At 45.0% G+C, this 27,537-nt stretch overlaps 1 protein-coding gene across 1 annotated transcript in view; it reads right to left on the reverse strand.

Annotated features, from left to right (window-relative positions):
* Positions 1 to 2,187: 2,187 nt before the first annotated feature.
* HKDC1 (hexokinase domain containing 1) overlaps positions 2,188 to 27,537 on the reverse strand; it is a 39,911-nt gene continuing 14,561 nt past the window's right edge. Inside the window, exons 5-18 of the mRNA XM_005906353.2 lie at positions 27,172 to 27,267; positions 25,267 to 25,366; positions 22,891 to 23,074; positions 19,413 to 19,568; positions 18,089 to 18,322; positions 16,779 to 17,083; positions 15,061 to 15,206; positions 14,842 to 14,961; positions 11,774 to 11,869; positions 11,505 to 11,604; positions 9,925 to 10,108; positions 7,664 to 7,819; positions 6,802 to 7,035; positions 2,188 to 3,074 (exon numbers count right to left, since the gene is read on the reverse strand). Coding sequence (XP_005906415.2) covers positions 2,927 to 3,074; positions 6,802 to 7,035; positions 7,664 to 7,819; positions 9,925 to 10,108; positions 11,505 to 11,604; positions 11,774 to 11,869; positions 14,842 to 14,961; positions 15,061 to 15,206; positions 16,779 to 17,083; positions 18,089 to 18,322; positions 19,413 to 19,568; positions 22,891 to 23,074; positions 25,267 to 25,366; positions 27,172 to 27,267 — 2,259 coding nt within the window. The 3' untranslated portion in view covers positions 2,188 to 2,926. The remainder of the gene's footprint in view (positions 3,075 to 6,801; positions 7,036 to 7,663; positions 7,820 to 9,924; positions 10,109 to 11,504; positions 11,605 to 11,773; positions 11,870 to 14,841; positions 14,962 to 15,060; positions 15,207 to 16,778; positions 17,084 to 18,088; positions 18,323 to 19,412; positions 19,569 to 22,890; positions 23,075 to 25,266; positions 25,367 to 27,171; positions 27,268 to 27,537) is intronic.

A 27,537-nucleotide genomic window follows, 5' to 3' on the forward strand; every position in this document is an offset into this window, starting at 1 on the left:
AAAGGATGAAGCACATGGTCATGAATTGCGTGTTCACCTCGTTCCTGTTTACCATATTGTATCATATATATTTATTACCTTTCCTTCCCTGGTAGCCTGTGAGTCCTCACGAAGCAGGAACGGTACCTTATGTTTCATTGGTTCCTCAGTGCCTAGAACAGGGCTCAGCATTTGCTGAGCTACCATTTATAGAGTGTCTATTTTGTGTAAGGCTCAAGTCCATTGGGTGGGGTAGAAGAATGGCGTGATTCAAAGGAGAGCAAAACTTCATTCACACGCTTGTGTGAGCACTCGTTCATTTGTTCATTTAGAGAACTATCCAGTGGTACTCAGGGCCAGCCACTGTGGTAGGCTCTGGGGACAACAGGAAAAATGAAACCCAACTCCTTATTCTCATGGAGCACCCATTCCATCTTATGGAAAGGAGAGAAAACAAGATTTCTGAAGAGAGACAGTGGGAATGACCCCATTTGTTCTGGGGTCATAGTCATGGGGAAACTCTAGTTCTTACACTTATATGCATCAGTTGTTTCTGGATAAAAGGTTCCTGGGAGAGTCCCCACAGAGGTAGAAAACATGGACAACGATGTCTTTCCTAAGAGGACAAGCCTGTGGGATGTGCGTGAGGACAGATTACCTTGTTGTGTGGTTGCTGGTCCTGCCTAGTAAACTGTGAGAAGTTAGCCCTCCATTGCCCTGGGTGTTTCTGGGACCGGCCTGTCTGAAGACAGCAAAAAGGGTATCTGCCCTCTCTGCAGTTCCGTTTTGGTTCAAGGATTCTATGATGCTATCAGTTAGTCAGAATGTTGCCTAGATACCTTGGGGCTTCTCTTTCTCACAAGAAACCAACCCGAGAGACAAGCAGGCCAGGTGACTTCGAACCTGCCAAATGTGTGCTGAAAGACCAGGTGGTGGGAGAATGTGGTGGCACAAATCCCTGAATCTCTGGGCCAGGTCATCCATCCAGGCAGGATGGCAAAGGGGGAGATCCCAGCAGAATCAGGAGAGAAAGGGACTTGGAGCTGGGGGTACCTTAGGAATAGCAGAACTGGGGAAAGGATAATGACAACAAGGTCTGGGGCTAACTAAGCAAAATCTGTTAAGGTGAAACATTTCCCCAAGGAGGCATAACCTCAAAATACAAAAAGATAATTTTAACAAACCCACACAATATCCTTGAGGAGAGGTATTATGCCAACGCAAAAAAAAAGTTCATTTTGGTAAATCTAGAACCTGTCCACAACAGTATCTCCATACCTATTTCATAAATGTGTGAAAAAATATTTCCTAGGGAACTCCCTCATCTGTCCCCAGCCTCAACTAGACTCTCTCTTACCCTCCCTCCAACCTCCTCCGTTCTCTTTGAATGTCTTGCTTTAGCAAATGGAGACAATTAGCACCATTAAGTACATGAAATAAATCAACTTGGATGATCTGGAATATCAAATATCATTCTACTCAGTTTGTTACCCATGATAATGGCCTAAACTTTTTCTAAGAAAAATTTCTTGGAAGACTTTATTTCAATCATGCCTCTATCTAGGAAATATTTAATAGGAATGGCACAGTGCTGGGTTCACTGGGCCAGAACAAAAATGTTTCTAACAAAGCACTTACAATCTACCAGGCCTGATAAGAAATGTGTACAGATAACTCTGTGACTAGGTAGAAGGTTACAGGTGGTTTAGAGAATGGGAAGCAGGGAATTAAATGAATAGAAAGGCAAAGAGAGAGGACATCCAGTGGGAAAAAGTTCAAGGACAGGCCAATTCCTCTTAGTTCTGGAGGGTAGAATAGAGACAGATGGAGCATGTAGGAGGGGCCAAGTTCCAGAGAGGCAGGGGTCAGTTTGGAAGATGGAAGTTCTTCTGGTCAACTCCTGCTGTTCAAAAGCAAGAGCTGTAGGAGCATGTGGTAAAATGCCTTGGTCACAGGAAGTATTCATTCAAATCAAATTCAGATAATTTGTTAAAGATATTATAGAAAATAGTCCATATATTTTCTCCTTGTTGGTAGGGAGTTTAAACTAGAGAGTTTAAACCACAACTTCTGACTCCATGTGTCTCTTCTTCCACCAACAGAGCATGGAGTTCCCAAGTGATGAAATCATTTCATTCCCAGATGAAATATTAAAACTTCATTCAAAGATTCTTGGGAAATCAAATATTTTTTTTTTATTTACTGGATTTCATATACCTGATAGTCCTTTAAAAAGCTATCATGTGCCACCTGTAAAATGATTAACAGGTGCCCCGAACAGCACCCTCCCTGTCACTCACATGTATTGAGAAACAAATCCTATGGGCACTGATATAACTCACTTTAAGCATGAAGAGTTTCCTATGGAGATCCCTGGCAATCATCCTGGGATGATTTCTTCATCCTGGGGCTGAATGCTCCAAAGTTTTTGTTCTCACTTCATGCTCGAAGTCAACATGACAAGTTAGATTAGATCCCCAGGTAATTACATGAGCCCCTATCGTTCTGAAATGTGCATTCCCAGTAGATGGCCCAATCTGCTATACAAGCCATGACTGAAGCATCCCCATAAGGAATTCAGCCAGCCAGGCCACCTGGGCAGATTATGTATTTGCTTCCAAGTCCAGCAGCCACAGGACCCTAAGCCACAGAAAATTAACAGCTCAGGTCTCAAATGAGAAATTTGCTGAAATGGAAGCTCTCGGGACCAATGCTTTGGTTTTACAAGTTGGTCCATCTTTGGTACAAAGATGGCAAATAGAGTCATTTAATGTTGTTGAAAGCCAGTAACAAAATTCTAAGAGTACCCAAGAACCTGGGGTTCTCTTTTGACCATCCAGAAGGTGAAGCCAGCCAGAAGCTTGCGTGTTGGTCTCTGATTAACTCATCTGCCAGAGGAAAGGCTGGTCAGTAGCCGAAGAACACCAGGCCCAACCCCAGGGGGTTCCTAGTGGTCCCTTTGTGCCTGCTGTAACCTCTTGGCCACAGCAGTGATCAGAGCTGCTCCCTTTCCGCTCCCGTCTTCTGACAGCATGAACATCACATCACACTGAGGAGCTAGTTCTTTCACAGTTTCCCGTAGTATCCGAGAAAAGCTACAGAAAAAGAGAAAGAGAAAACACCATTGGCACTTAATTGGAGCATGTGTCCGTGGTTCCTGCCTTTTTATGAGTAACGTTCCACTGTATAGATGTACCACATTTTGTTTATCCACTCATCAGTTGATGATGAAAATGTAAACTTGCATAGCCATTATAGAAAACAGTATGGAGGGTCTTCAAAAATTTAAAAGTAGAACCAGCACATGATCCACTAATTCCACTTCTGGATATTCATCCAAAGAAAACAAAACACTAAATAGAAAAGATACATGTATTCCTAAGGTCACTGCAGCATTATTTACAATAGTCAAAATATGGAAGCAACCCATGTGCCCATCAGTAGATGAATGGATAAAGAAATATGACATGATACATAACACACACATATACACACAATGGTATATTAGTCACAAAAAGGATGAAATCTTGCCATTTGCAAAAAGATGAATGGATCTAGAGGGAATTATGCTAAGTGAAGTAAGTCAAACAAAGAAAGACATACAGCATGATTTCACTTATATGTGAAACAAAAAACAAAACAAAACAAATGAACAAACAAAACAAAACAGAAACAGAGTTACAGATACAGGGAACAAACTACTGGTGGTCGTCAGGAGGGAGGGGACTAGAGGATCAGGCAAAACAGGTGAAGGGTATTAAAAGGTACAAACTTTCAGTTATAAAATAAGTAAGTTAGGGGGATATAATGTACAGCATAGAAAATATAGTCAATAATACTGCAATAACTTTATACAGTGACAGATAGTTACTAGACTTATGGCGGTGATCAATTTGCAATGTATATAAATATCAAATAACTATCCTGTATACCTAAAACTAATATAATATTGCATGTCAACTATACTTCAGTTTAAAAAAAAGATGGTAAGTTGTTCCCTTAACAACATTAAGGCTTTCAATCCACTAGCATAGGATATCTTTCCATTTATTTAAAGTGAAAGTGAAGTCGCTCAGTCGTGTCCGACACTTTGCGACCCATGGACTGTAGCCCACCAAGCTCCTCCATCCATGGGATTCTCCAGGCAAGAATACTGGAGTGGGCTGCCATTTAATTTCAACAATGTTTTGTAGTTTTCAGTGTACAAGTCTTATACCTCTTTTGTTAATTTATTGTTAAGTATTTTATTCTTTTTGATGCTATTTAAATGGAATTGTTTTCTTAATTTCATTTTCAGATTATTTATTGTTAATGCATAGAAATGCAGTTGATTTTTATATACTGATCTTACATCCTGAAACTTGACTGAATTTGTTTCTTAGTTCCAATAGTTTTTTGTGGATTCCTTAGGATTTCTATATGCAAAATCATATCATCTGCAAACAAAGATAGTTATAGTTTTGCTTTTCCAATATAGATGCCTTTTAGTTCTTTTTCTTGCCTAACTGCCTGTCTAGATTTATACTTGATTCTCCCTTTGAAGTCACATAATTTTTTGACCTGGATCCTATAAGCCCCTCCCTTAAATAAAGACTTGACTGAGAGACAAAACCCACACAATCATCTGTAGGCAGTGTTAGAAGCAGTACAATGTTGAAGAACAGTGGCAAGAGTGGACATCCTTGTCTTGTTGCTAATTTTAAGGTGAAATCATCCATCCAGTGCTTCCCCAGTAAGTATGGCATTAGCTGTGTGTTTTCCACAGATGCTCTTATCAGGTTGAAGGAGTTCCTTTATTCTTAGTTTGTTGAGTGCTCTTATCATAAAAGGTGCTCAGTTCAGTTCAGTTGCTCAGTCGTGTCTGACTCTTTGTGACCCCATGGACTGCAGCATGCCAGGCCTCCCAGTCCATCACTAACTCCCGGAGTTTACTCAAACATGTCCATTCAGTCAGTGATGCCATCCAACCATATCATCCTCTGCTGTCCCCTTCATCTCCTGCCTTCAATCTTTCCCAGCATTAGGGTCTTTTCAAATGAGTCAGCTCTTCACATCAGGTGGCCAAAGTATTGGAGTTTCAGCTTCAACATCAGTCCTTCCAGTGAAGAACAAGGACTGATCTCTTTTAGGAGGGACTGGTTGGAAATCCTTGCAGTCCCAGAGACTCTAAAGAGTCTTCTCCAACACCACAGTGCAAAAGCATCAATTCTTTGGTACTCAGCTTTCTTTATAGTCCAACTCTCACATCCATATATGACTACTGGAAAAACCATAGCCTTAGACTAGATGGAGCTTTGTGGACAAAGTAATGTTTCTGCTTTTTAATATGCTGTCTAAGTTGGTCATAACTGTCCTTCCAAGGAGTAAGCGTCTTTTAATTTCATGGCTGCAGTCACCATCTGCAGTGATTTTAAAGCCCCAAAAACATAAAGTCTCTCACTGTTTCCCCATCTATTTGCCATGAAGTGTTGGGACCAGATGCCATGATCTTAGTTTTCTGAATGTTCAGCTTTAAGCCAACTTTTTCACTCTCCGCTTTCACTTTCATCAAGAGGCTCGCTATTTCTTCTTCACTTTCTGTCATAAGTGTGGTGTCATCTGCATATCTGAGGTTATTGATATTTCTCCCAGCAATCTTGATTCCAACTGGTGCTTCATTCAGCCCAGCGCTTCGCATGATGTACTCTGCATATAAGTTAAATAAGCAGGGTGACAATATACAGCCTTGACATACTCCTTTTCCTATTCGGAACCAGTCTGTTGTGCTAGATTTTATCAAAAGTTTTGTCTGCACCTATTGAAATGAACATATAGTTTTTGTCCTTTGGTCAGGTCTTGGTTCAAAGGAAGAGACTTGCAGGAATCACAGCAAAAATATGTGACCTCAAGGGGAGAATCAAGAAAAGATATCAGTCAGTTATCCTGGATAATTAGTCAGCATCTTAGGAAGGGCTAAGCATCAAGGACTACAGTAATAATATGTTTATCTATATATTTCAGCATGATTAGAAAATTTTACAAGCTGGCTAATACCTTTCTTCATCTACCAAGATAAAATGTAAAACATTAAATAAAAATAAAAGTTGTTATCACTGCCGTCTTTGTAATATGTCACATAGTCTACAGACACTGTTTAACTAAATTCTCCTGTCAACTTATGAGGTAGGTACGATTTTTATCATCCTTTTACAGATAAAGAACTAGGGTCAAAGAGGGTAAGAAACTGGCCTTGGGCCTCCCAGCTTCTAAGCAGTGGAGCCAGGATTCAAATTCACTCTTCATCCTTCTGCCTGCTGATTCTGAGCTCACACTTGACACACACTCTGTGATGTGCAAAATACTTAGTTCTCACTGCTCCCTTTGAGGTCAGGTTGGACTGTGTTAATGATAACCACTTGTATTTACTGCATGTGTAAGTTGCTTCAGTCCTATCTGACTCTTTGTGACCCTATGGACTGTAGCTCTCCAGGCTCCTCCATCCATGGGATTCTCCAGGCAAGAATACTGGAGTGGGTTGCCATGCCCTCCTCCAGGGATCTTTCTGACCCACAAATCGAACCCATGTGTCTTATGTCTCCTGCATTGGCAGGTGAGTTCCACTAGCGCCACCCGAGGACTGTGTAAAGCCCTTTACATGTATGAACTCACCCAATCCTCGAGATTATTTCTGCCTGCCTGATACAGATGAGGAGCCTGGGGTTTAGGGAGGGTGATGAGCACGCCCACATCACAGCACTAGGAAGCAGAGCCCCTTTGTCCGTCAGCCCCAATGGGGTCCACATTCAGCCTCAGCCCCCAGCCCTGAGACTCTGGAGCACTCACTGCGGGTGCAGCTTGTACAGGGTGCCATCCACACCCACGGTGATCCTCATGTGCTCGAGTCCCTGGTCTTCCCTCCTCTTCTCCACGATGGCAGCCAGGCCAGCACCATAAAGCTGGGCCGCCCGCCGGGACACAGCACCGCACACCTCCTTCACCACGATACTATCCTCACATGTGCTGTCCAGGCCAAGCTGCTGCAGGATCCTCCTGACCTGGAGGAGGGCCAGCCGGTCGCTGCCAGCAAGCAGAGCAGGATGTCAAGAGCTATTGCTGGGGCCCTGGAACCTGCTCCCCAGGGCTCACAGTCCCCCATCCCTAGGTGCCTGAGCAGGAGAAGAAATGGTCCCAGCAAAGCCAAGGTTGGAGCAGGATGCCTTAGAAGCTGAGATTCGAGAAGGTCTGTCACCCCCAGGAAGTCCCATCATCTTTAAAGAATAAAGTATGAGCACATCATCTTTTCAGAATCAAAAGTGGATCATTTTTTTTTTATTATTTACTTGGCTGCACTGGGTTTTAGTTGCAGCATATGGGATCTATTTTCCTGACCAGGGATGGAACCCAGGCTCCTTGCACTGGGAGCACAGAGGCTTAGCCACCAGACCACCAGGGAAGTCCCTGAAGAGGATCACTTTTTAACCTAACCTAACTCTTCTGTAACCATTTAGGAATCTAGGGGCCCAGATAGGCTTCTGGCTCCTCAGCTGGGTGCTGTGGTACTGATGTAGCTGGAGAGAGGGAGTAGCCCCAGGACGGGCTCTTACTCTCTATTTTTAAATTTCAATCTGCTGGAGCCTGGTGAGACAGCATCATGTCCCAATATAGGGCCTTTTATGTCCAGCAGGTGAAACTGATCATGAGTCACCTTTCAATCTGAGACAAGAACTTGGTTTCAAAGATGCCCCTGGTCCGGAGACGTTCTGAAATCTGGCCGCGGAAGAGGAGACCCTGCTTGGTCAAGTCGATCAGAATCTGCCGCACGATTTCCCCCAGGTACATCCCACTGGTCATTTTCTCGTACCTGTTGAGAGAAAGAGAGACAAGGTGGGTAAGAGCAGGAAAATCAGTGCTGGTGAGTGGTTCCCAAGAGGATCACATGTCAGAGTGCGGAAGGTGTGCCACTGGCATCCACTAGCTGCCTGGGTCACAGTGGTGTGGAGTGGGCAGCAGGCCCAGAGAAGCGCATGCAGGAGATAGTATGATGTGGGAAGGCTGGGCTTTGGAGACATGTTGAGCAGAAGTCAAGTTCCAGCTCGCCACACATTAGCTGCATGACCTGAGTAAGGACTATAAACCATCATTTATGAAACCAGGAGCAAAGCACTGACCCCACAAGACTGTTGGGAGCCAAGCATCTGGTGCACAGTAGACACTAGGCTAAAATAAGTCCCTTTTCTGGCCCCCAAGCTAGTTTACCTTGGCTTTGTATTTGAAGAAATCTTCTCCACTAGATCTTGCGCTCCATGAGATAACACATTTGAAGTGTATACACACACCAAGGGTGGTCCAAAATATGAGCTCCCTTCCCTCTTCCTACCAGGCTGTGAGCTCCATGATGGAAGGTGCAAGAGAAAAAGAAGCTCTACAATCAACAGGCACTGACCAGGCACTCTGCCCAGGTACATGTGACAGTATTAATAACAGTGAGGTGGAGCTGGACTCCCACTGCCTGCAGGGTCAGATGAAAATCCGAGTGTGCCTGAGGCTTACATGCTGGACTTGCGTTCTCTTAACTGCTCAGGATTTCATCAGTCTAAGGAACCAACACTTAGACAAACAATGGGGACAGCAAAGTAAATCCAAGTATATGCCCCCTAACACTCTCCACTCCAGAAATGAGAACCTCCAATGGATTCAGACACAAAACTTGGATGCCCCAACTTGGAATTCAGGTCCCTTGTGATTTTGGCCCCTGGTTCAGCTGGGCTTACGGTAACTTGCCTGCCTCCCAGCTACAAAGACTAGTGCCAAAGGAAGATGTGGGGCCACCAGGGCTGGTCTTGGTCTTGTCAAGCCTCTTCCTACTGAGTGTTCTCAGTTGAATAGTCAGCAAGGCATCTATGACCCAGGCATCCCATCACATTTCCTAGCTCAACTTTTCCACTTGGATATTGTCTCACAGTCAATCTATATTTTCATCTTGTTTTATATAGAAAGACACTGAGCTTAGTCGTGACAAAGACCACATGGCCTGAGAGTAAAACACTACTCTCTGATCCTTTACAGAAAAAGTATGCCAACCCCTGTGGAAATATATGGGCCCAGGCTAATAATCAGTTCCCCCCACGCTAGCTCTACCCCTTTCTCTCCTACTAAAGAAGCTATATGAGAATGCAAATGAAAATGTACTCTGTTTTGTGTTTGTTTTTTTTAACCATTCATTGTTTTCAGTGTTTTTAGTATGGTTAGCAATTGGAATAACCCTTACAAGTGATTGTGACCCATGCTGGGACATGACGTCATGGCTGAGAACCAGGATTCCCATCCTTCACTTGCAGTTACTTCCCCAACCCCAGAACCACAGAGGTCAGCAACCTGGCAGCCTGCTCTTGAAAGACTGAGGATGTCGACCTCTAAACAGGACTTAGTAGAAACCCACCTTGAGAGGCCCACCATGCCCCTGCCGTGTGACATCGAGGCCACGGTGAGTAGACTTCCTGACAACCTTGGCCTCATTTCCAAGGCCACCCCTAGACCCTATGGTAACCTTATGGTAATTAGAAAAAGGCACACCTTCTGTTTGTTGGAAACTGGTCATAAATTTTGCTGCTGCTGTGTCCATGCTCTAGTTGTGTCAGACTCTTTGTGACCCCATGGGCTGTAGCCTGCCAGGTTCCTCTGTCCATGGGATTTCCCAGGCAAGAATACTGAAAGGGGTTGCCATTTCCGTCTCTAGGGAATCTTCCTGACCCAGGGATAGAACCTGTGTCTCTTGCGTCTCTTGCATTGCACGAGGATTCTTTACCGGGCCATCTTTGCTTTTGCTCAAATTAGACACTTCACTGACATCTGACGAGTTGTCATAAATATACAAACTATACAAATATCTCTAATATGAAAAGGGCACCCCCATAGATCTGCTGAAGTTGGATGACCTACAGAAATGGACACACACCCCCTTCTCACCTCTGTTTGCCAGGATTCAAGGACCCCTCATCCACCTCCTTGTCATATTGGGTATGGATATCATCTAGGCAGCCATTATCTCCAAATCCTCCCCACTCGGTATTAATGCACATCTTCCCTTCATCCCCTTCCACCAGTTCAATGTTTCTCATCTCCTCCATGTAGCACATGTTGCTGCCTGTTCCTAGAAGGAATCACAAAGGGACTTTAGTCTTCAGAAGACACCACTAGGTCTTAAAGAGCCAGCAGGGTACAGTAGATAGGAATTTAGGTTTGGAGTCAGATACAACTGGGTGTGGACTTCAGCTTTATATTTATAGTTGGGTGACTACAGGCAAGTATTTCATCTTTCATAGATCCAATTTCTTCATCTGTAAAAAAGGATCTAAAGCCTGCCTTACAGATTTGTTATCAAAAAAAAAAAAAAATGAGATGATGTCTGTAAGTTTTCTCCACATAGAATTTGTACCTGTGATACCATTATCCTCCTCCTCACCCTCCTTATTATTGATAAGCCATAGGCACACAAAGTGAGCCCCAAGTAGTCACAGAGTTAGCGGAGCTGGAAGGGACCATGAGGAACCATCTAGTCTTGGATAAGCAGACACTTGGTATCTGAAAGCCACCCTCTTCTCCTTTGTCCATGACCTGGTCTCAGAACTATTCTCAAGACAACAGTCCAGGTAATTATCATCTTCAATCAAACAAATCTCACCTCTTTGACCTCCCAGATCTAGCCCAACCCTTCCCATGGATAAGGAAGCTCAAGTCCAGACAGAATAAGAACCTGCCCAAGGTCACAAAGCAGGCAAGGTTTAGAGTGAGATGAAACCTCTCCTTGGCACTGAAGACATCTCAGTATATCCCTGTCTCCTTGTGCTATGCACTACTTACCCTCAGGAAACCCAGACAACCAGCTGGAACAACTTTCTCAGATTCTGTGATTACTTAACCAGTGCCTGCCACTTGGAATGCCCACTGCCCCTGTCTCCACATGTTCAAATGCCACCTGTCCCCTCACCACTTACAGTCATTCCCCTGGAATCTACCCTTGCCCTTAATCACCGCCAGACTTTTCTGGAAGACTCCTAAAATGCCTATATCATACCTCAGGCCACTCCCTGCTCCTCTCCTAGGTTTCTTTCCAACTCTTCCCCATCCTGTGCACCTTCTGACAACCAGAAGAGGTCAGAGAACAGAGGAGGTACAAGTTGGAGCTGGAATGAAAATCTAGCTCTCTCAGCTCCAGGCCAACCAACATGATCCAACTATGGTCTCCCTCCACCAAGTAAAATCTGCCCCAAGGCCCAAATGTGAAAGCTCCCTCTTTCTATGTTATTCTCCTTCCTCAACAGAAAGGACAACCTTGGCTTAGAACCCTTAGGGAAAAAGATATTAAGTAAAGACTTGGGAATTAGGAGACCTGAAATCCCAATCTTAACTTCATCTCAGGCATAGACAAAGCTGGCTTCAGAGCCCCTATGTAATGGAACAATGGCCCCCTGCCCCTCAGTATGTTAAAAGGTAACTTCCAAAAGATCTGATGGGAGCAGGCCAATGGGACATGCCTGATCACTTACCTGCAATCAGGCCAACCTCACAATTACTATCTTCATAGCCACAGGTCATCATGGTTCCCACTGTGTCATTCACAACTGCAACTATGTCCAGGTCAAATTCCTGAAAAGGAAGAGAGCTCTGCTGTAAGTAGGATGTGCAGGCCAGTCTCAAGAGGGGCACATCAGACTGAAGTGGGCAGAGGCCAGAGTCGAGGGCTGGTGTCTGATGACAGAGCACAGGGGCCTTGGGGAAGGACAGGTCAGGTATGAGCTTCAATGCCATATCATACATTTCTCCTCTTGATGGCCTCCCTGAGCATATCCACCACATCTTCCCCTTCACAGTCAGTAGCTTTGAAGCCTTTGGTCCACTCAATGAGTGTTCCCTGAAAGAAAGGAAGGCAAATTCATTTGAGCAATAGTTTGCTGGAACCACTGCACAACCTCAGCATCAAATAGATGCAAGGGACCGCAGCTAACTGCTGGTCAAATGCTTTTGACTGTGCTTCTATTTGGATCCCTAACACTGGACCCAAAGGCACCATGAAGCATGATGCTCAGGCAAGGTCTACTGCTGAGTGGAATAACTGCAGAAATTTACATCAACTCACATTCCCTGGCCATGACTGCACAGAACAAAGACCACTTCTGATTTATCCAATCAATCACATCTTCATGATCAAAGATAAAGCTACAAAATGTTCATCAAAGCATTGTTTCACAGGAAAAATGGGTGGCTAAGGCAGCAAAGAATCTGCCTGCAATGCCAGAGATGTGGTTTGATCCCTGGGTTGGGAGGATCCCCTGAAGAAGGGAATGGCTATCCACCCCAGTATTCTTGCCTGGAAAATTCCACGGATGGAGGAGCCTGGTGGGCTATAGTCCATGGGGTCGCAAAGAGTCAGACACAACTGAGCAACTAACACACACACACACACACACACACATTCTGTCTTTCCAACAACATGGATCTATCATTGTATATCAATATAGGAAATGCTCTATAGCCACAAAAATATAATCCTTTAAGAGAATGTTAGCCATTAGAGGAAGATGTTTACCATACACTGTTAAGTGAACTCACATTAAACAAATACAGATGATGAATTATTCTATTAGTCTTTTAAAAACCACACACACACACTCAAATCTGGAAAAAGGTCTCGAACAATGCATACACCAGAGGGTTGACGGTGGTCTCTTTAGGTGTAAGATTATAGGTACCTTTCAGTCTCTCCTTTTTGCTTGTCCATATTTTCTGATTTTCCTAAAATTAATATGTCTAACTTTTTATACTACCAAGGAAAAGTATTTCTAATTTTTAAAAGATGGTTACACTGTTAGCCAGAAGCAAGAGTTATCTAGCCTCAAACTCCACACCCCTAGAGCTGGGGGTGGGTGAGTGCAGGGAAAGCTGGGGTGTCTAGGCCAGGAGAGCAGCTGGGATAGGAGAGATGGCCAGAAACTCTAATGGCAGTACCCCCAACCCCAGGGGATGAACGGCCACCTCACCCTGAGGCCCTCAGCTCCGGGCTCCCCCTCCTCTCCACAGTCCTTGGGAACCTAGGCTTCGTTGCTCCTTTCCTGGTGAATATATGTAGAACCTTAGAGATTCAACCCCAGTTGAAAAATCTTTCTAATTAGTTACAATTATACAAAATCATATTTTTTTAAAGTCTCTCTTTTTTGAAAAACTACTGGTTACCAGAAGGAAGAGGGGTGAGGAGAGGGGCAAAATAGGTGAAAGGGATTTAAAGATATAAATTACTAGGTATAAAATAAATAAGTTACAAGGATGTAATGTACAGCAAGAGAATACAGTCAGTATTTTATAATAATTTTGTATGGAGTACAACCTATAACAATATCAAATTACTATGTTATATACCTGAAACTAATATAGTATTGTAAATCTATATTTCATTTATTTTTTTTAATTTTATTTTATTTTTAAACTTTACAATATTGTGTTAGTTTTGCCAAACATTGAAATGAATCTGCCACGGGTATAATCCGTGCTCCCCATCCTGAACCCTCCTCCCTCCTCCCTCCCCATACCCTCCCTCTGGGTCATCCCAGTGCACCTGCCCCAAGCATCCAGTATCATGCATCGAACCTGGACTGGCGACTCGTTTCATACATGATACTATACATGTTTCAATGCCATTACATTGCATTTATTTTTAAAGAAAGTTTTTTTTTTCTCCTCAGCCATTGGTGTCTTTGCTCCAAGCTCTCCCTTGGTCTCCCTTCCTTCTTAGTTATGTCTTCGTGAACCTGTCAGAACTCCTGGGAGGGAGGCCTGGAGGCCCAGTGCCCCAAGTCAGGAGGAGCAGCTGTGTGCTGGTGCCTGTGGACCACTCAGGACCATGGACAGCAGCACGTGGCTTTTCCCCCCTCCACCCCCAATTTCCATTTCTATGTGTATTAAATTTTAACAGCAGCAGTAATACAAGAATGCATTACCTTTGCAATGTACACTTAAAAACAGCCAAAATGGTAAATGTTATCTAAATTTTACCACAATAAAAGATGGTAAAATAAAACAAAAATAATGTGTACATCATGGAGACACTGACTGGATCAAACAGAGTCTTAAATCTTTGGTGCCATTCTTATTATCGTCATGAGCTCTCTGGCTGCCTTGCTGTGCTGACCAGGGTTCTCTCTGTAAATTGAAAGTGCTGTTCTGCTTTTACACCAGATCAGATAGCTTGACTGACATAAGCCTCTTAGAGAGCAGGAGGGTACTCTGTTCTCCTTGAGCAGGTGAATGGTGCTTTTATCCAAGAAAGTCATGTGATACATGTTTCTAAATTATTATGAACAATTTATTAAAATCATCATCCATGAAGTTCTTCAGTGTCAACAAAATATGTGTCAATGTGATCAATGTCTCCTGAGAGTCTAATATCAGGAAAGAAATGCATTTCTTCAGAAGCATTGGTAAGCTTTTGTTCATCAGACAATAAAAGCCTTTCAATGTACTGTGTTTCCCTGTTTATAATGACCACCCAGGAAGATACATGTAATATTACACACTAAGAGTTTTATAATTTGCCTTAACTGGTCATTCCCTCCTATCTCTTGATAATATGACTTGACCTCTCTTTTAACAATAATTTTATCCATGTGTCTTTTTATACAACCCGAAAGCATCTTGCAAACTTCAATCCATAATACAGTAATAGTGAAAATGGAACACAATAAATAAAAAAAAGTAAATAGTCTAAATTCTTGATCATGTCTCCCCAGCTGCCCTGAACCTGAGACCCCTAAATAAAGTGAACAGTGACTCAGAGCTGCCTTGAGACTCCCCGGGTGCAGGAGGGAGGCCCGCCAGGCTGGACCGTCTTACCTTGTCAATGCTCGCCTGCCTGCAGGGAAATGAGAACGTGAAGCCCAAAGGCAGCTGGGCTCCCTTGAGGCCCATGTAGTCCAGGAAGTCGGCGATGCACTGCACGATGTGGTCAAACAGCTGCAGGGAGAGAGAGAGCAGCAGTCGTACTGGACGTGCACTGGACGGGGTGGATGGCAGGCTGGCCCCCTGGAGGGTGAACCCCCGGCCGGCAGTTACCTCCTCACCCGTGCCCTGCATGATCTCCAGGGGGATGGCGAAGATCTTGTTGTACATCCGCACTGACCGTCGTCCACTTCTGATTTTTACCAGGAGGACCCGGAAGTTGGTTCCCCCCAGATCCAGGGCGAGGAACTTTCCTTTCTCTGTGGTAGAGGAAGTGAGGGTGGCGTTCCACTAGCATGCACTAAGCAGGGCCTCGTGTGCAGGCATTGGGGGAAGAAGAGATGCCGAAAGAGAGCAGGCCTAGAGCCTGTTGGCCTGAGGTTCGGGGGCCAAAGGGGCGTGCTGGTCAGCAAGCATGGTGTCAGAGCCCTGGGCGGGCATCCTGAGCCCATCTGAGGCCAGCCTGCTTTCCTTGGTGTCTGCTAACAGCCACGCATGATACTTATACTCAAGGAACCTCTGAGGGTGAATCCAGGTCAGGCTACCTGACTACAGTAGACTCGGGAAGGTGCGTCCATTCTGTCTGCAGGGCCTAGAGGAACTGCTCATCCCCAGCCTGAAATGATCTCTGTTCCGCTCTTCCCATCCCTGGATTCCCACACCCCCACCAGACTGATAAGAAACCATATCAAGTCCAACACCCATTACTACCCAGGGCAGCGCCTCTTGCTTCTCTGACATCTCAGGGCATCATAGTCTGTTCTGTGTGTCCCTCCTCTCGCTGACTGCCTCATTCACTCTGTTCTAATCACACTGGTCATTTTACTGTTCCTTGAATTTGCCGAAGCCCTCACACCCGGCCAGCTCTCTTACCTCTGACTCTGCTCTATTTGTCCTCATAGCCCTTTATGACATGGCATCATCTGGCGTTTATTTGCTTACTGTCTGTCAGCCCAACAGAGCAAAGGTTCCATAAAGGCAGGGACTGTGTTTTCTTTACTGCTCTGTCCCTGTGCCCACAACAGAGCCTGACCTATAACAGGTACTTAATGAAACTTTGAGGAATGGAAGCAAAAGGAAAAAAGAGATGAAAGAATGAATAATTGAATAGCGTCTTTTCCTGATCTCATTTTCTCCCCCAAGTAGACTCGAAGGATACTAGCCCTGGAAAAGATCTTTGCTGTTGAGAGACTACAAATACAGCTGTGTAACCCTAAGTACGTCACCTAACTTCTCTGAGTCTCCGTTTTGGCATCCATAAAATGGGAATTATTCTCTCTTTACATAACATACAGAGTGGTTGTGAGCACAAAATGAAACTAAAGAGTCAAAAGCAAATTAAAGAGATGAAGCATTTTACAAAGATCAGTATATCTCGGTGAGATTCACGAGATGCAAAGAGATGAATTACTTGTCTAAAGAACTGACTTCACTGTTCTGTAGCTCCTGTCAGCTGAGCACAGAGGACCAGGAAAAGGATCAAGTATCAGAAAAGTCGGGGCAGAAAATGAAGAGAGGGGAGAGGAAGACAGCCAAGCCCCAGGAGAGAAGAAAGCTGGAGGAAAGGGAGGAAGACCAGCCAGACATGCCACGTGTCCAGATGGTAGCTCCCGGGGACAGCATCTGGGTCTTCACACACATGGAACCTAACTTAGGTATTCTTCACTGCCAGTGCCCTGGATCAACCAAAGAACAGATTCAGCAGAGTACTCTCCCTCCCTCCATTATAGAGACGAACACAAGGCTCTTGAAACAAAGATCCTAACTGGGTTTAAGGAGCTTGGATGGAGCTCCGGGTGGCCCATCAGAGAAGGGAGAGGTGCAGGGCCCACCTGTGCCATCCGGCATCCCACAGACGTAGGTGGGCAGCATCTTGACTGTGGCCAGAGGGTGGGTATCTTTCTTCAGCCCGTACTCGAACTCCACCCGCATCTTGTTCCGAATGCCCACAAGTTGTTCTTGGGTCAGCCGGAACAGAGCCAGCACCTTATCAATCTGCTTCCGCTGGGCCTGCAGCCGGGAGGCCACTGCAGTCACCATGGCAGCCCCCTTGGTGCTGCCACTCTCTGACAGGAGGAAGCGGACATCACAGTTCGGGACCAGTTTCCTCACCACCTTGTGCAGGCGTTTCGGGTATCTGGAGGCAGGGGTGATGGCAAAATATGTAAAAACCATAAAGGCCCAGGCCCAGCCAATAGAAACAGATACAGGTGGAGCAGTGGGACAGCATCCTGGGGAGCCCTGCTGGGCCAAGGCTCACCGCTTTAGTTGCTGGATGGAGGGAGATGATGGGGGTGACTAGGGTAGGGTCCAGGTCATCTGAGGGAGTGGAAGGGACCCTTGGAAGCCTCAAAGAAGTGGTTATTTTATCACTAATATTACAACTAGTATATGGGCTTCCGTGGTGACTCAGCAGTAAAGAATCTGCCTGCAATGCAGGAGCTGCAGGTTCGATTCCCAGGTCGGGAAGATCCCCTAGAGGAGGGCATGGCAACCACTCCAGTATTCTTGCCTGGAGAATCCCATGGACAGGGGAGCCTGGTGGGCTACAGTCCATAGGGTCGCAAAGAGTCAGACACAACTGAAGCAATTTAGCATGCATACACTCATAATATATTGATTGAACATCATCTCTGCCCACAAGGAAAAGGTTTTTTCCCCAGCTCTTCCCAGGTGTACATGCCTGACTGAATTACACCTCTGTTAGTCAGAGGGGCTTTCATTCTCCCTACTTCTGTGTTTTCCTTCCGGTATCCTTCATGTGAACACGGCAAACTCTGCCATCCAGTTATTGCCCCATTTATAACTGGACATATCTTATTTTCCTATCTTAACATAGTGAGTATTCAATAATAGATAGATGAATATAGGGATAGATAGATGGATAAGCACATAGATGGATGGCCTTGGTAGTTCAGGCTATTGGCTTTAGCAAAATCTTCCTTTAAGAATGATCCCCTAAAGCAGCCCTGCCAGCTAGATGAATGTAATCTCTGAATTCACCCTTTGCTCTATAATCTCAGAACCATAGAATATGGTTGGTTCTGGAAACCCAGAAAAGCAGCCTAGTTTAGAAAGAAAACTGGACTCTGCTCCAGGGGAGATTGCTTGCGGAGGGTGTGGGCCGGAGACCAGCACTCACTGGGGGTGAATCTTGTAGAGTGTGCCGTCCACGCCCACCGTGGTCCGGAGCCGCACCAGCTTCTTGTTCTCCCGGAGGCGTGTCAGGATGGCTGCCAGGGCGGCTGCGCAGAGATTGGCCGAGCGGAAGGAGACGATGGTGCTGACGTGCTGGACCGCAATGCAGTCTGCATCGGACGGCTCCAGGCCCAAATCTGTCAGAATCTCTCTCGTATTGGCTAGGCCTTCTTTGTACCTGGCCAGGGGACAGGAATGAGAGGATCACACTGCCCCATCCCATGGGAATCCCCCTCAGAGAGAGTGTTCCCACCTCTCGGGACTGTGACCATAAACAGGCTGGCACATCATCTTATAATAATAATGATGATTCAACAATCATCATGGCGGCCACCACTTATTGCTCACTCACTATGGGCCGGGTGCTAGTCTAAGGACTTGACATGTGTGTTAACTTAGTCCTCACAACAAACCTGGGGGGAGGACCGTCATTATCCTACTGTGCTGAAGAGGGATCTGAAGCACAGACAGGGTAGGTAACCTGTCCATGGCACACGGCTGGTGAGTACAAGGGTCAAGATTTGAACCCCGGCAGTTAGATTAAGGAGCCCACCCTTGTAAGCACCCTATACTGCACTGCCTTTCATAGAAACTCAGTCCCTGCCAAGCTCTGCATAAACAGATTCTGGAAGTCAGATGTCACCCTGCTGAGCTCAGAATCTAAGCTGATTGCAAAGCTCAGGGCAGTGCCAGGGTTTCTAACAGGATCTTGAGTCAACCGGGGCCAGTCAGCCTCAGCAGTCAGCTCCCTACTGCACACCTTTGTGTGAGCTCTTCTCTCTAATCACCAAAGCCAAAGCCAAATGCAATCCCTGACAGCAGCAGGTAGAGAAAATTATTGCTGTAGTGGGAATTCTTAACTTGGATTCCACGCTAGGGCCTTAATGGTTCCAAAGATGCCCTGATATTAAGAGCAGAATTGTGTGCAAGTGTGCATTTTGGGGGTAAAGGGTCCAGAACTTAGACTCTCAAAGGGATCTGCAACCCTAAAAAGGTTATATCACCAGTTTAGGGAGGAAAAAGGCAAAATAAGAAGGGGGTAAACCTCCAACAGCAGAAAACCTGGCTATTGAAACCAACCAGAAGCCACATGTGAGGCATGACAGGCACTGCTAATCCACCTGAAGCTGTGCACAGGTCTGAAATCATCCCGGTGAAGAAGAAGATCTGGTTCCTCCTGTGCACCACTCCCATGAGCACACCATGCCTTGGCTGCCCACCTTACCCTCTTCAGAGTCAAGGTGGGAGGGACCCTGCCAGTAGCTCACCTCTCCATGGCAGCCACATGCCGTGTTTCAATCTTGCCCTTAATGTGAAGAGCAGAGGATTTCTCACCGCCAAACAGGAGGCCTGCCTTGGCCATCTTCAGCAAGATGAGCCTGACGAGTTCACCCAAGTATAGGCCGCTGATCATCTTTTCAAACCTACATTTTGGTGAACAGATAAGTAGCAGCAATGCCTTTGGTTATGCAGCATTCCTTTCCCAAGCCCGTGAGCCATGGCCCATGGTCAGGAACACAAGTAGTGGAAAGGCCTCTTTCCGGGTCAGGAGGCCTCAGTCCTTGCCCCACCTTGAGGTGCCCTTCGGAGCCCAGTGCAGCTCTCGGAGCTGCATTATCCCCGCGTATAAAAGAGGAACACTGAACTAGAGGAAACCTATGATTCTTTTCTGATCACAAAGTGCTTGAGTCCAAGAATCTTTATCTCAAATCACACTCAACTGTGGGGTGCCACTCTCAGATATAAGGAATCTCAACTTCAGAGAATTTAGGTACTTTCCCAAGATCACTAACCACAGCATGACAAATCCTAATTTGAAGTTTTTTCCAACTCCTACATGTTTCTGCCCAAGAGAAAAAGATGTTGCGTCTGTTAGTTGGGCTTAGATCGCCTCAGAGAGGTTCCACAATAATATGAGTAAAATAGATAACCAACAAGGACCTACTGTACAGAACAGGGAACTCTATCAATAGTCTGTAATAATCTATATGGGAAAAAATCTGGAAAATAATGAATATATGTATACGTATAATTGAATCACTTTGTTGTACACCTGAAACTAACACTATAAATCAACCATACTCCAATAAAATTTTTAAACATAGTAATAAAATAAAATCTATAGACACACACAAAATAATATGGATGAAATGTCCCACCACGTTACCCACATGTGGACTTTCAGTCTGCATACAACAAGCAATTACTAACTGTTTCCCAAGTAAACTATTAAATATAATTTTTATTCTGCAAACATAATAAAATACAAAATCAAGGACAACCAGTTTCCTAATCAACTTTATCTATTTCATTATAAAAAGTCTTAAAACACTGCAAAAATAGAAGACAATAGAAAGAAATCCCAGCTGAGCTTGGGATAGTGGAATTATGTTAAATGAAATGAATAGTGTGAGGATGCTAAAGTCCTCACAATGGACCCAGTTCCTTAGGCTGTGACTGTTCTGTGTCACCAGCAGAATGGGTGTGTGCTGGGGAACAAGTACATCAAAAGCAGAAATTCGTTCCTCAGATATTCACTTCTAGTGTTGAGTGGTTTCCAGGAGGTACTTAAAATGTTTATTCACCAGGGCTTCTTGGGAAAATGGTTGATTCCATTGCTGGGACTGGGAAAGTACATGGTGAGCCTGGAGCATCTTACTGTGCAAGAAAATAAGGAAGTACTTAAAGAGTGATGGGAACATGTCAAGAGCACTTAGGGACTAGCTTGAGCTTCCACTGGCTAAATCTGAAAAAAAAAAATTGATAGGAAGGAATGATAATGATAGGAAAAAATGATAACTCATTAAATTATAAAAGAATCCATATTAGTATAAGGAGCAACTTCCCTGGTGGCTAAGACAGTAAAGCGTCTGCCTGCAATGTGGGAGACCCAGGTTCGATCCCTGGGTCGGGAAGATCCCTGGAGAAGGAAATGGCAACCCACTCCAGTATCCTTGCCTGGAGAATCCCATGGACGGAGGAGCCTGGTAGGCTACAGTCCACCGGGGTCGCAAAGAGTCGGACATGACTGAGCTACTTCACAGTAGTGATGGGAACATGTCAAAAGCACTTAGGGACTAGCTTGAGCTTCCACTGGCTAAATCTGAAAAAACAAAATTGATAGGAAGGAATGATAAAATAATGATAGGAAAAAATTATAACTCATTAAATTATAAAAGAATCCATATTAGTATAAGAAAGTAAGTAGAGGAGATAGCTCTTCCTTACAGTATTCCTTACAGTAGAATAGCAACTAATAACTGCAGAGAGAATGATGGATCTAGAAATTCATCAATGGGCGCTAAAACTAGAGAGTAAAAGTTTAATGAAACATAGGATAATTGCATAGTCTCGAAGTATCTCTTCACCAGATACTTATTCATTACAGAGGGAATAACCTTGTGGTGGAAAAACCTCTCGAACATTCCCTTAATCAAGTGATTTGAATTTGTGTCACCAGTAACTGAATAAATATTATACACTTCCAGATCTGATGCCCCGGAAGGACACACACCACTTGTGTGATAGTCCTGCTGAAAATGCACCACCTGAATCCAGTCATGAGAAACGTCAGCTACAAGCTGAGAGACATGCTGTGAAACACATGGTCTGTATTCTTGAAGACCACGAAAAGCAAAAATATATTACAGAAGATTGAAAGAGGCTGAAAGAGATACGGCAGCAACATATAATGTGTGATCCTGGACCTGGACAAGTTTTCTTTTTAAATAAAGGACATTAGTGGGGCAGCTGGTGAGTTTTGAGTAAGATCTATAAATTAGATATTAGAACTGATTAAATGCTAATGTTCTAATTTTGATAATTACACTTTGGTTATATAAGCGAATGCACTTGTTCTCAGGTAATACTCTGAAGTATTTAGGGGTGAAGGGATACTACATTTGCAATTGTAGTCTCAGATGGTTCAGAAAAATGATTTCATTCAGACATGTGTTTATACAGGTGTATGTTTTATACAGGTGTATATTGTATGTGTCTGTGTATATACATATACACACAGATCGAATGTTACTGTTTGGGAATTTGACTGAAAGTTGTACTATTCTCACTACTTTTCTATAAATCTGAAATTATTTTTTAAAATCGCAAACATTTTTTCATTCAACAGACACTTTTTGTTTGTTTTTTAACAAACACTTAAAGCTGCAACAATGTGTAAAGACGCTATGTGTAGAAAGGAAAGGAATTCCCAAGTGTAGCTGCCTTCAGGGAGCTTAGCATACAGTCAGAGCTGAGGCAGACCCTGAAGGCTTATACCACTTGTGGGTGTGGGATGAGAGTGCAGGAAGTCTCCATGAGACCTGAGGCTGGGAGGGACTCACACCAGGTGCTTTGCGATGAGGCCTAGGAGACAGTGAGGTGCAGGGGAGCCCTGAAACACAAATGAGGAATGTGTGCTTCCTCGGGCTGCACTGATTTGCTCTGTGACCATTCATTCCAATGGGCCAAAAAGGCAGGACTTGAGTCACCGGGTTCACAGCTGTTTCTCCCCTGCCTCTGGATTGAATTTGATCAGGGATATGACCTGGGAGAAGTCACTCAGTTTCTTTGGCTTCCCTTTCCTCATCTATCTGGTGAAACTGAAATATCAATACACGCCTTGCCTCTTAAACTCCCTGTGACGGAGAACAAGCGACAGCTAAGGAGTCTCCCAGGTATGAAGCGTACCTGAGTGAGTGGACAGTCACTGGTGCCGATGCCCAGATTACAGCACAGGGTACTCACAGCTGCTTCCCGGGGTTAAGAGAGCCGAGGTCCAGCTCCCGGTCGAACTCAGTGCGGATGTCCTCCAGGGCCCCGTCGTCCCCGAAGGCCCCCCACTCGGTGTTGACGCACATCCTCCCCTCGTCACCCTCCACCAGGTCGATGTTGCTCATGTCCTCCATGTAGCACGCGTTGGTGCCGGTACCTGGACGAGGGAGCAGAGAGAAAACGGACAGACGCGAGGGCTCCCAGCTGGGCAAAGACAGAGGAAGCCCTCAACCGCCCGAGAGTCCTCTGAAAGCGCCACAAAGTGCTTTTGATGCACTCCCGGGGCTGGTTCCTGCTGAGGGAAGCAGCTTTGGCAAGCCCGGGAGTTCATGAGGAATGAAGCTGACATGTCAAGTCCACACTTGTCGGGGTGTTAATGGTGTGCTGTTATGAATGGAGTCAATTGTGAAGAAGTCCCGATGAATATGTATGAAAGCTGACTGAGCACATTTACCGAGAGGACGATGAGTAAACTGAATCTCATGTTTTTAAAAATTCACCGACTCACTAATATTTTTAATCCTTTCCCTGTGCCACTTAGCCTCTTCTCTATTTGATACTAAAAATATTCCTTACTCATAGCTTGCCACAAATTGTTCCTAGCATAAGCTACATCCTTATCTTTGACAGTGATGAGCTATCACATAAGAGAGCAACATGCATTATTCAAACATAAATTCGCTCCAAGGAAATGCCTCAAACACTTGAGTAGTGAGGAGTGGCTGCAGATAGGTACAACCTGTTTGAGATATATTGGGATGATGGAAGCGTTCCAGCTGGACTGTGGTGATGATTACAAAACTCTATAAATTCACTAAAATCACTTATTATTACCTAAATGAGAGGGTTTTTATGCTTCAAACCCCATGCTTCAAAGGTAGTCTTTGTTTGGCCGTGACACGTGGCATGTGGGATCTTAGTTGGCCAACCAGGGGCCAAATCTGTGCCCCCTGCAGTGGAAATGTGGGGTCTTAGCCACAGGATTACCAGGGAAGTCCCAGTAAAGCTATTTTTGTTGTTGTTGTTATTGTTGTTTTAATTTTAAGTATCTTTCCCTGGCTGATGTTTAGTCTCAGGATTTTAAAGGCAACATGAGAAATAAGAGACGTAGGCAATCAGATTGTAATACAATATCCGGAAAAGGCTTTTCTCAGAAAAGTACAGACACTGGCACCCACTTAGCAGGTTATCAGACAGTCAGTAAGACAGACACAGCCGACCGTGGCAGGTGCCATGCGGGGCAAGCGCCAGGCCCATTCTGAGGTGTGAGGCTCCAGGAACTGGAAGGCAAATCAAGACCCCCAGATGTAAAGATCCTACTCTTTGGGAAAGTCAGACTGAGGAGAGTGAGATGCAAATTAGGAAAAAACAAGTCAGAAAACTTTCCCCAATAGTAGTAAAGGAATAGGAGGGTTGAAGAGACATTTGAGAATAGCCTATAAATCCAGTCCATTTGGCCTTACTGACCCCACACAGCCCTTTTCATGGACCCCTCCGGGAGGGCCCCCTTCCAGCTCAGGTGTTGAGACCACCCACGGACACTCCCACTTTGCTGTGGCCCCCCTGGTCCTGCGCCACAGAATGCAGTGGCCTCTTGGCTGGCCTTAGCCCCAGTAGTCGATTCTCTACACAGCAGCCAAACGAGCTTTTCCAAAATGCACACCCCACTTGTCCATCCACCATCCAAGGTCCTCTAGTGCCTTCTCTCCCGTGGGTTTAAAGTCAAAGACCTTCCAGGGACTGTGTCCCACGTCCTAGTTGATCTGCCCAGTCCCAGCCACTCTTTCTCACCCGAGTGGCCTCACTCGCTTTGATTCACAACCATTCAGCCTTTTAGGGCTCCTCAAGCAGCCCAGACTCATTCCCCTCTCACAGGCCACAGGATTTGCTTCCTCTCCATCTCTGCTTTGCTCCCTCCTGCTCATCACGGAGGTCCCTGCTCAAATGTCAGCCCTCGGTGAGGTCTCACCTCACAACCCCACTGCCCTCCCTCTCAGTCACATCACCCTGGTTTATATTCCTCATCACACTAACCACCTGAAATGTGATTTGTTTAGGCCATTTTGGTCTCTCACCCACCTCTGCACTGAAAATTTCACTGAGTACAGGAATCTTTGGGACTCTCACCATCGAGAATCCAACACAGAGCCCAAGGCCTAGCACACAATGGTAACTCAGTAAACACTTGTTGAATGAATGCGTGTATTAATTTTCTATCTCCCTATGTTGCTTCTTCTAAGTAGAAACCACCAATACTCTTCCCACAGAATTTACTCAGAGTTTCCTGAAACTAAGCCCCAAACCAGCCCCTTTCAACCCACCTCCAAAGAGCAAGGCAAATTGAGTTACCAATGATGACACCAACTTCGCAGTAGGGATCGTCATAGGCACACGTCATCATGGTCCCCACGGTGTCGTTGACCAAAGCCAGGATGTCCACATCTAAGTCCTGTTGGAACACAAGTCCCAGAGGGCATCAGTGTGTGGGAGAGAGGCACTATTTCCTTATTTTTCCCCATAGGGGAAGCAAAAGTAACGAAGGTGCCTGGCTGAGAGAATCACTAGATCCTGTCTTCTGGGCCTGCCTGTAAGAAAAAAGGCCTTTGCCCCACAGCCGTTGTCTGCCTTCAGTCAAGACGTTCTGACTTTTCCTGCTGACCCCTAGATCCTACACACCTGTGACTCAAGATGAACTAGCAAAACAGGAAAGAACTGTTAGGGAAATTAAAATGGAGGTAGTCTTGTTCGAGATTCAAAATTAGGGGAGCAGGCCTCTGACTGACTTCCGACCTTGGCAGAACTACATGTCTGCTTGCAAGCACACTGGTGGTTACCAGCAAGTCAAGTGGCACTTTAGATAAGAAAAGGAGTGGGTCTTGGACTTTCTTAAGCCCCTGGAGACCTCACTAGTCCCCCAGGGTCTAAGGAATCTTAAGATTCACAAGTTGAAATGAATAGCATGTAAAAGTTAAAGGAAAACCAGAGCTGCATTTTCATGAGAAAAACGGTTAATAGTATTAGTTTGCAGGCTGGAATTATAAGCAGAAGCCCCTGCTTATAAGCAGAACTGCGATTTGAAGTCTCACCCATGGTGCGGATGCACCACCTTGGACCCTTTTCCCAGCTGGGGCTCCAGATTGCTATTACTTGGGACTTCCCAGTGTCATTCAAGTGTGGACGTAGGTTGTCGGCCCAATTTGGTGATGTATACACTGTTATTCCTCTCTATTGTTTCTGTTTCTTCTAATGACCGTATATTGAAATTAAGTTATATAATCTTCTAGAAAAAATTTAAATTGTTAAAAAAAAGAAAGAAGGACTTTGTCAAGGTTTAAGGTTCAGGGGAGAAAAAGAGCAATTGAGACTAAAGAGTGAATGAAACCCATGCTCCTGTTTCATGGGTGAAGACCTCTGAGCAATGAAAACATGAGGGACAGATCTCCAGGACTCCAGCCAGTGTTTGAAGAACGCTGAGGAATCATGTTTATCCTAGGAGGAATGGTGCCTCCAGGAGAAAACACCAAAGTCCTCGCCCACAGGGACATTTTAACCAGCCGCAGCCAAGTCCTCTCCGTGAGCAGCACGAGGGGTTTTCTGTTCTATCAAGTCAACTAGGGTTATTGCACCACGGTTCCACAATGTTTGGGAGAGCATTTTAAAGCAAAATGAAAACAATAAGAGAAAAAGTATACAAAAGACTATGATAGCAACTTTAAAGAGAAAAAAGACTGGAAGGGTATACTTCAAAATATTTCTCACATTGTCAGTGTAACAAGTCAACTGGGTTAATTTGTGTACTCAGCTCAGCCAGGAGCATGGCTTGCTTTAATAGTTCTTTAAATTATTGTAAAATGTATCCAACAAATAGAGATATTCAGTGAGTAGGGTGCGGAAAATGGGACAGAGAACCAGACAGGAAAGAAAATGACCTTTCATGCTTCAGAGAGGAAAGGTGAGGGCTGGAGCATCACGCAGCATCAAGTCTAACCAAGACCCCCTGAAGAGGCTGTGGCAGCTGGGGAGGTCCCAGGGAAGTATTGGGTCACCCTTCAACAGTAACTGCCACATACCAGGCCCACAGGAGGGTTTATCCAAATTGGCCACATCTGTGCTACAGTGAGAACTTTCTTAAGATCAAGTCCCTCTCTGATTCTCCTTCGAGGGCAGACACGGCAGGAGACAACCCTTCCCCACCCCCACAAGAGATAAGGGCCAGAACTAGGGGAGCTCCCCACACTCAGATGGGTTCCTTACCTGGTGTCTTTTCATAGCATTCGTCAGAGAGCTCACTACGTCTGTGCCCTGAACTCCCCTCGCCTTAAACTTCTTCGTCCATGAAAGCAGGATACCCTGGGGGAAGATATTAGATCCAGACAAAATAAAGAAGGCACGCAGTTCTGAAAATGAGCTGCAGAAATTTCATGCTTACTACAGTGGGTCCTCTGTAGCCTTCTGTTTAAGTTGAGTCACACCAATTCTTTCATTTCCTTAGAGGCCTTTTCTAATAATTTTGACATGTGTATTACTCTCATCTGAGCAGTTTAAAATATTATACACAGGGGCAGAAAGAACAATGGCTGCAGAGTCAGAATGCTTGGGGTCACAATACACTGTTCAAAT

Source organism: Bos mutus, chromosome 28, assembly GCF_027580195.1.
Source record: "Bos mutus isolate GX-2022 chromosome 28, NWIPB_WYAK_1.1, whole genome shotgun sequence".
NCBI classification, from domain to species: domain Eukaryota; kingdom Metazoa; phylum Chordata; class Mammalia; order Artiodactyla; family Bovidae; genus Bos; species Bos mutus.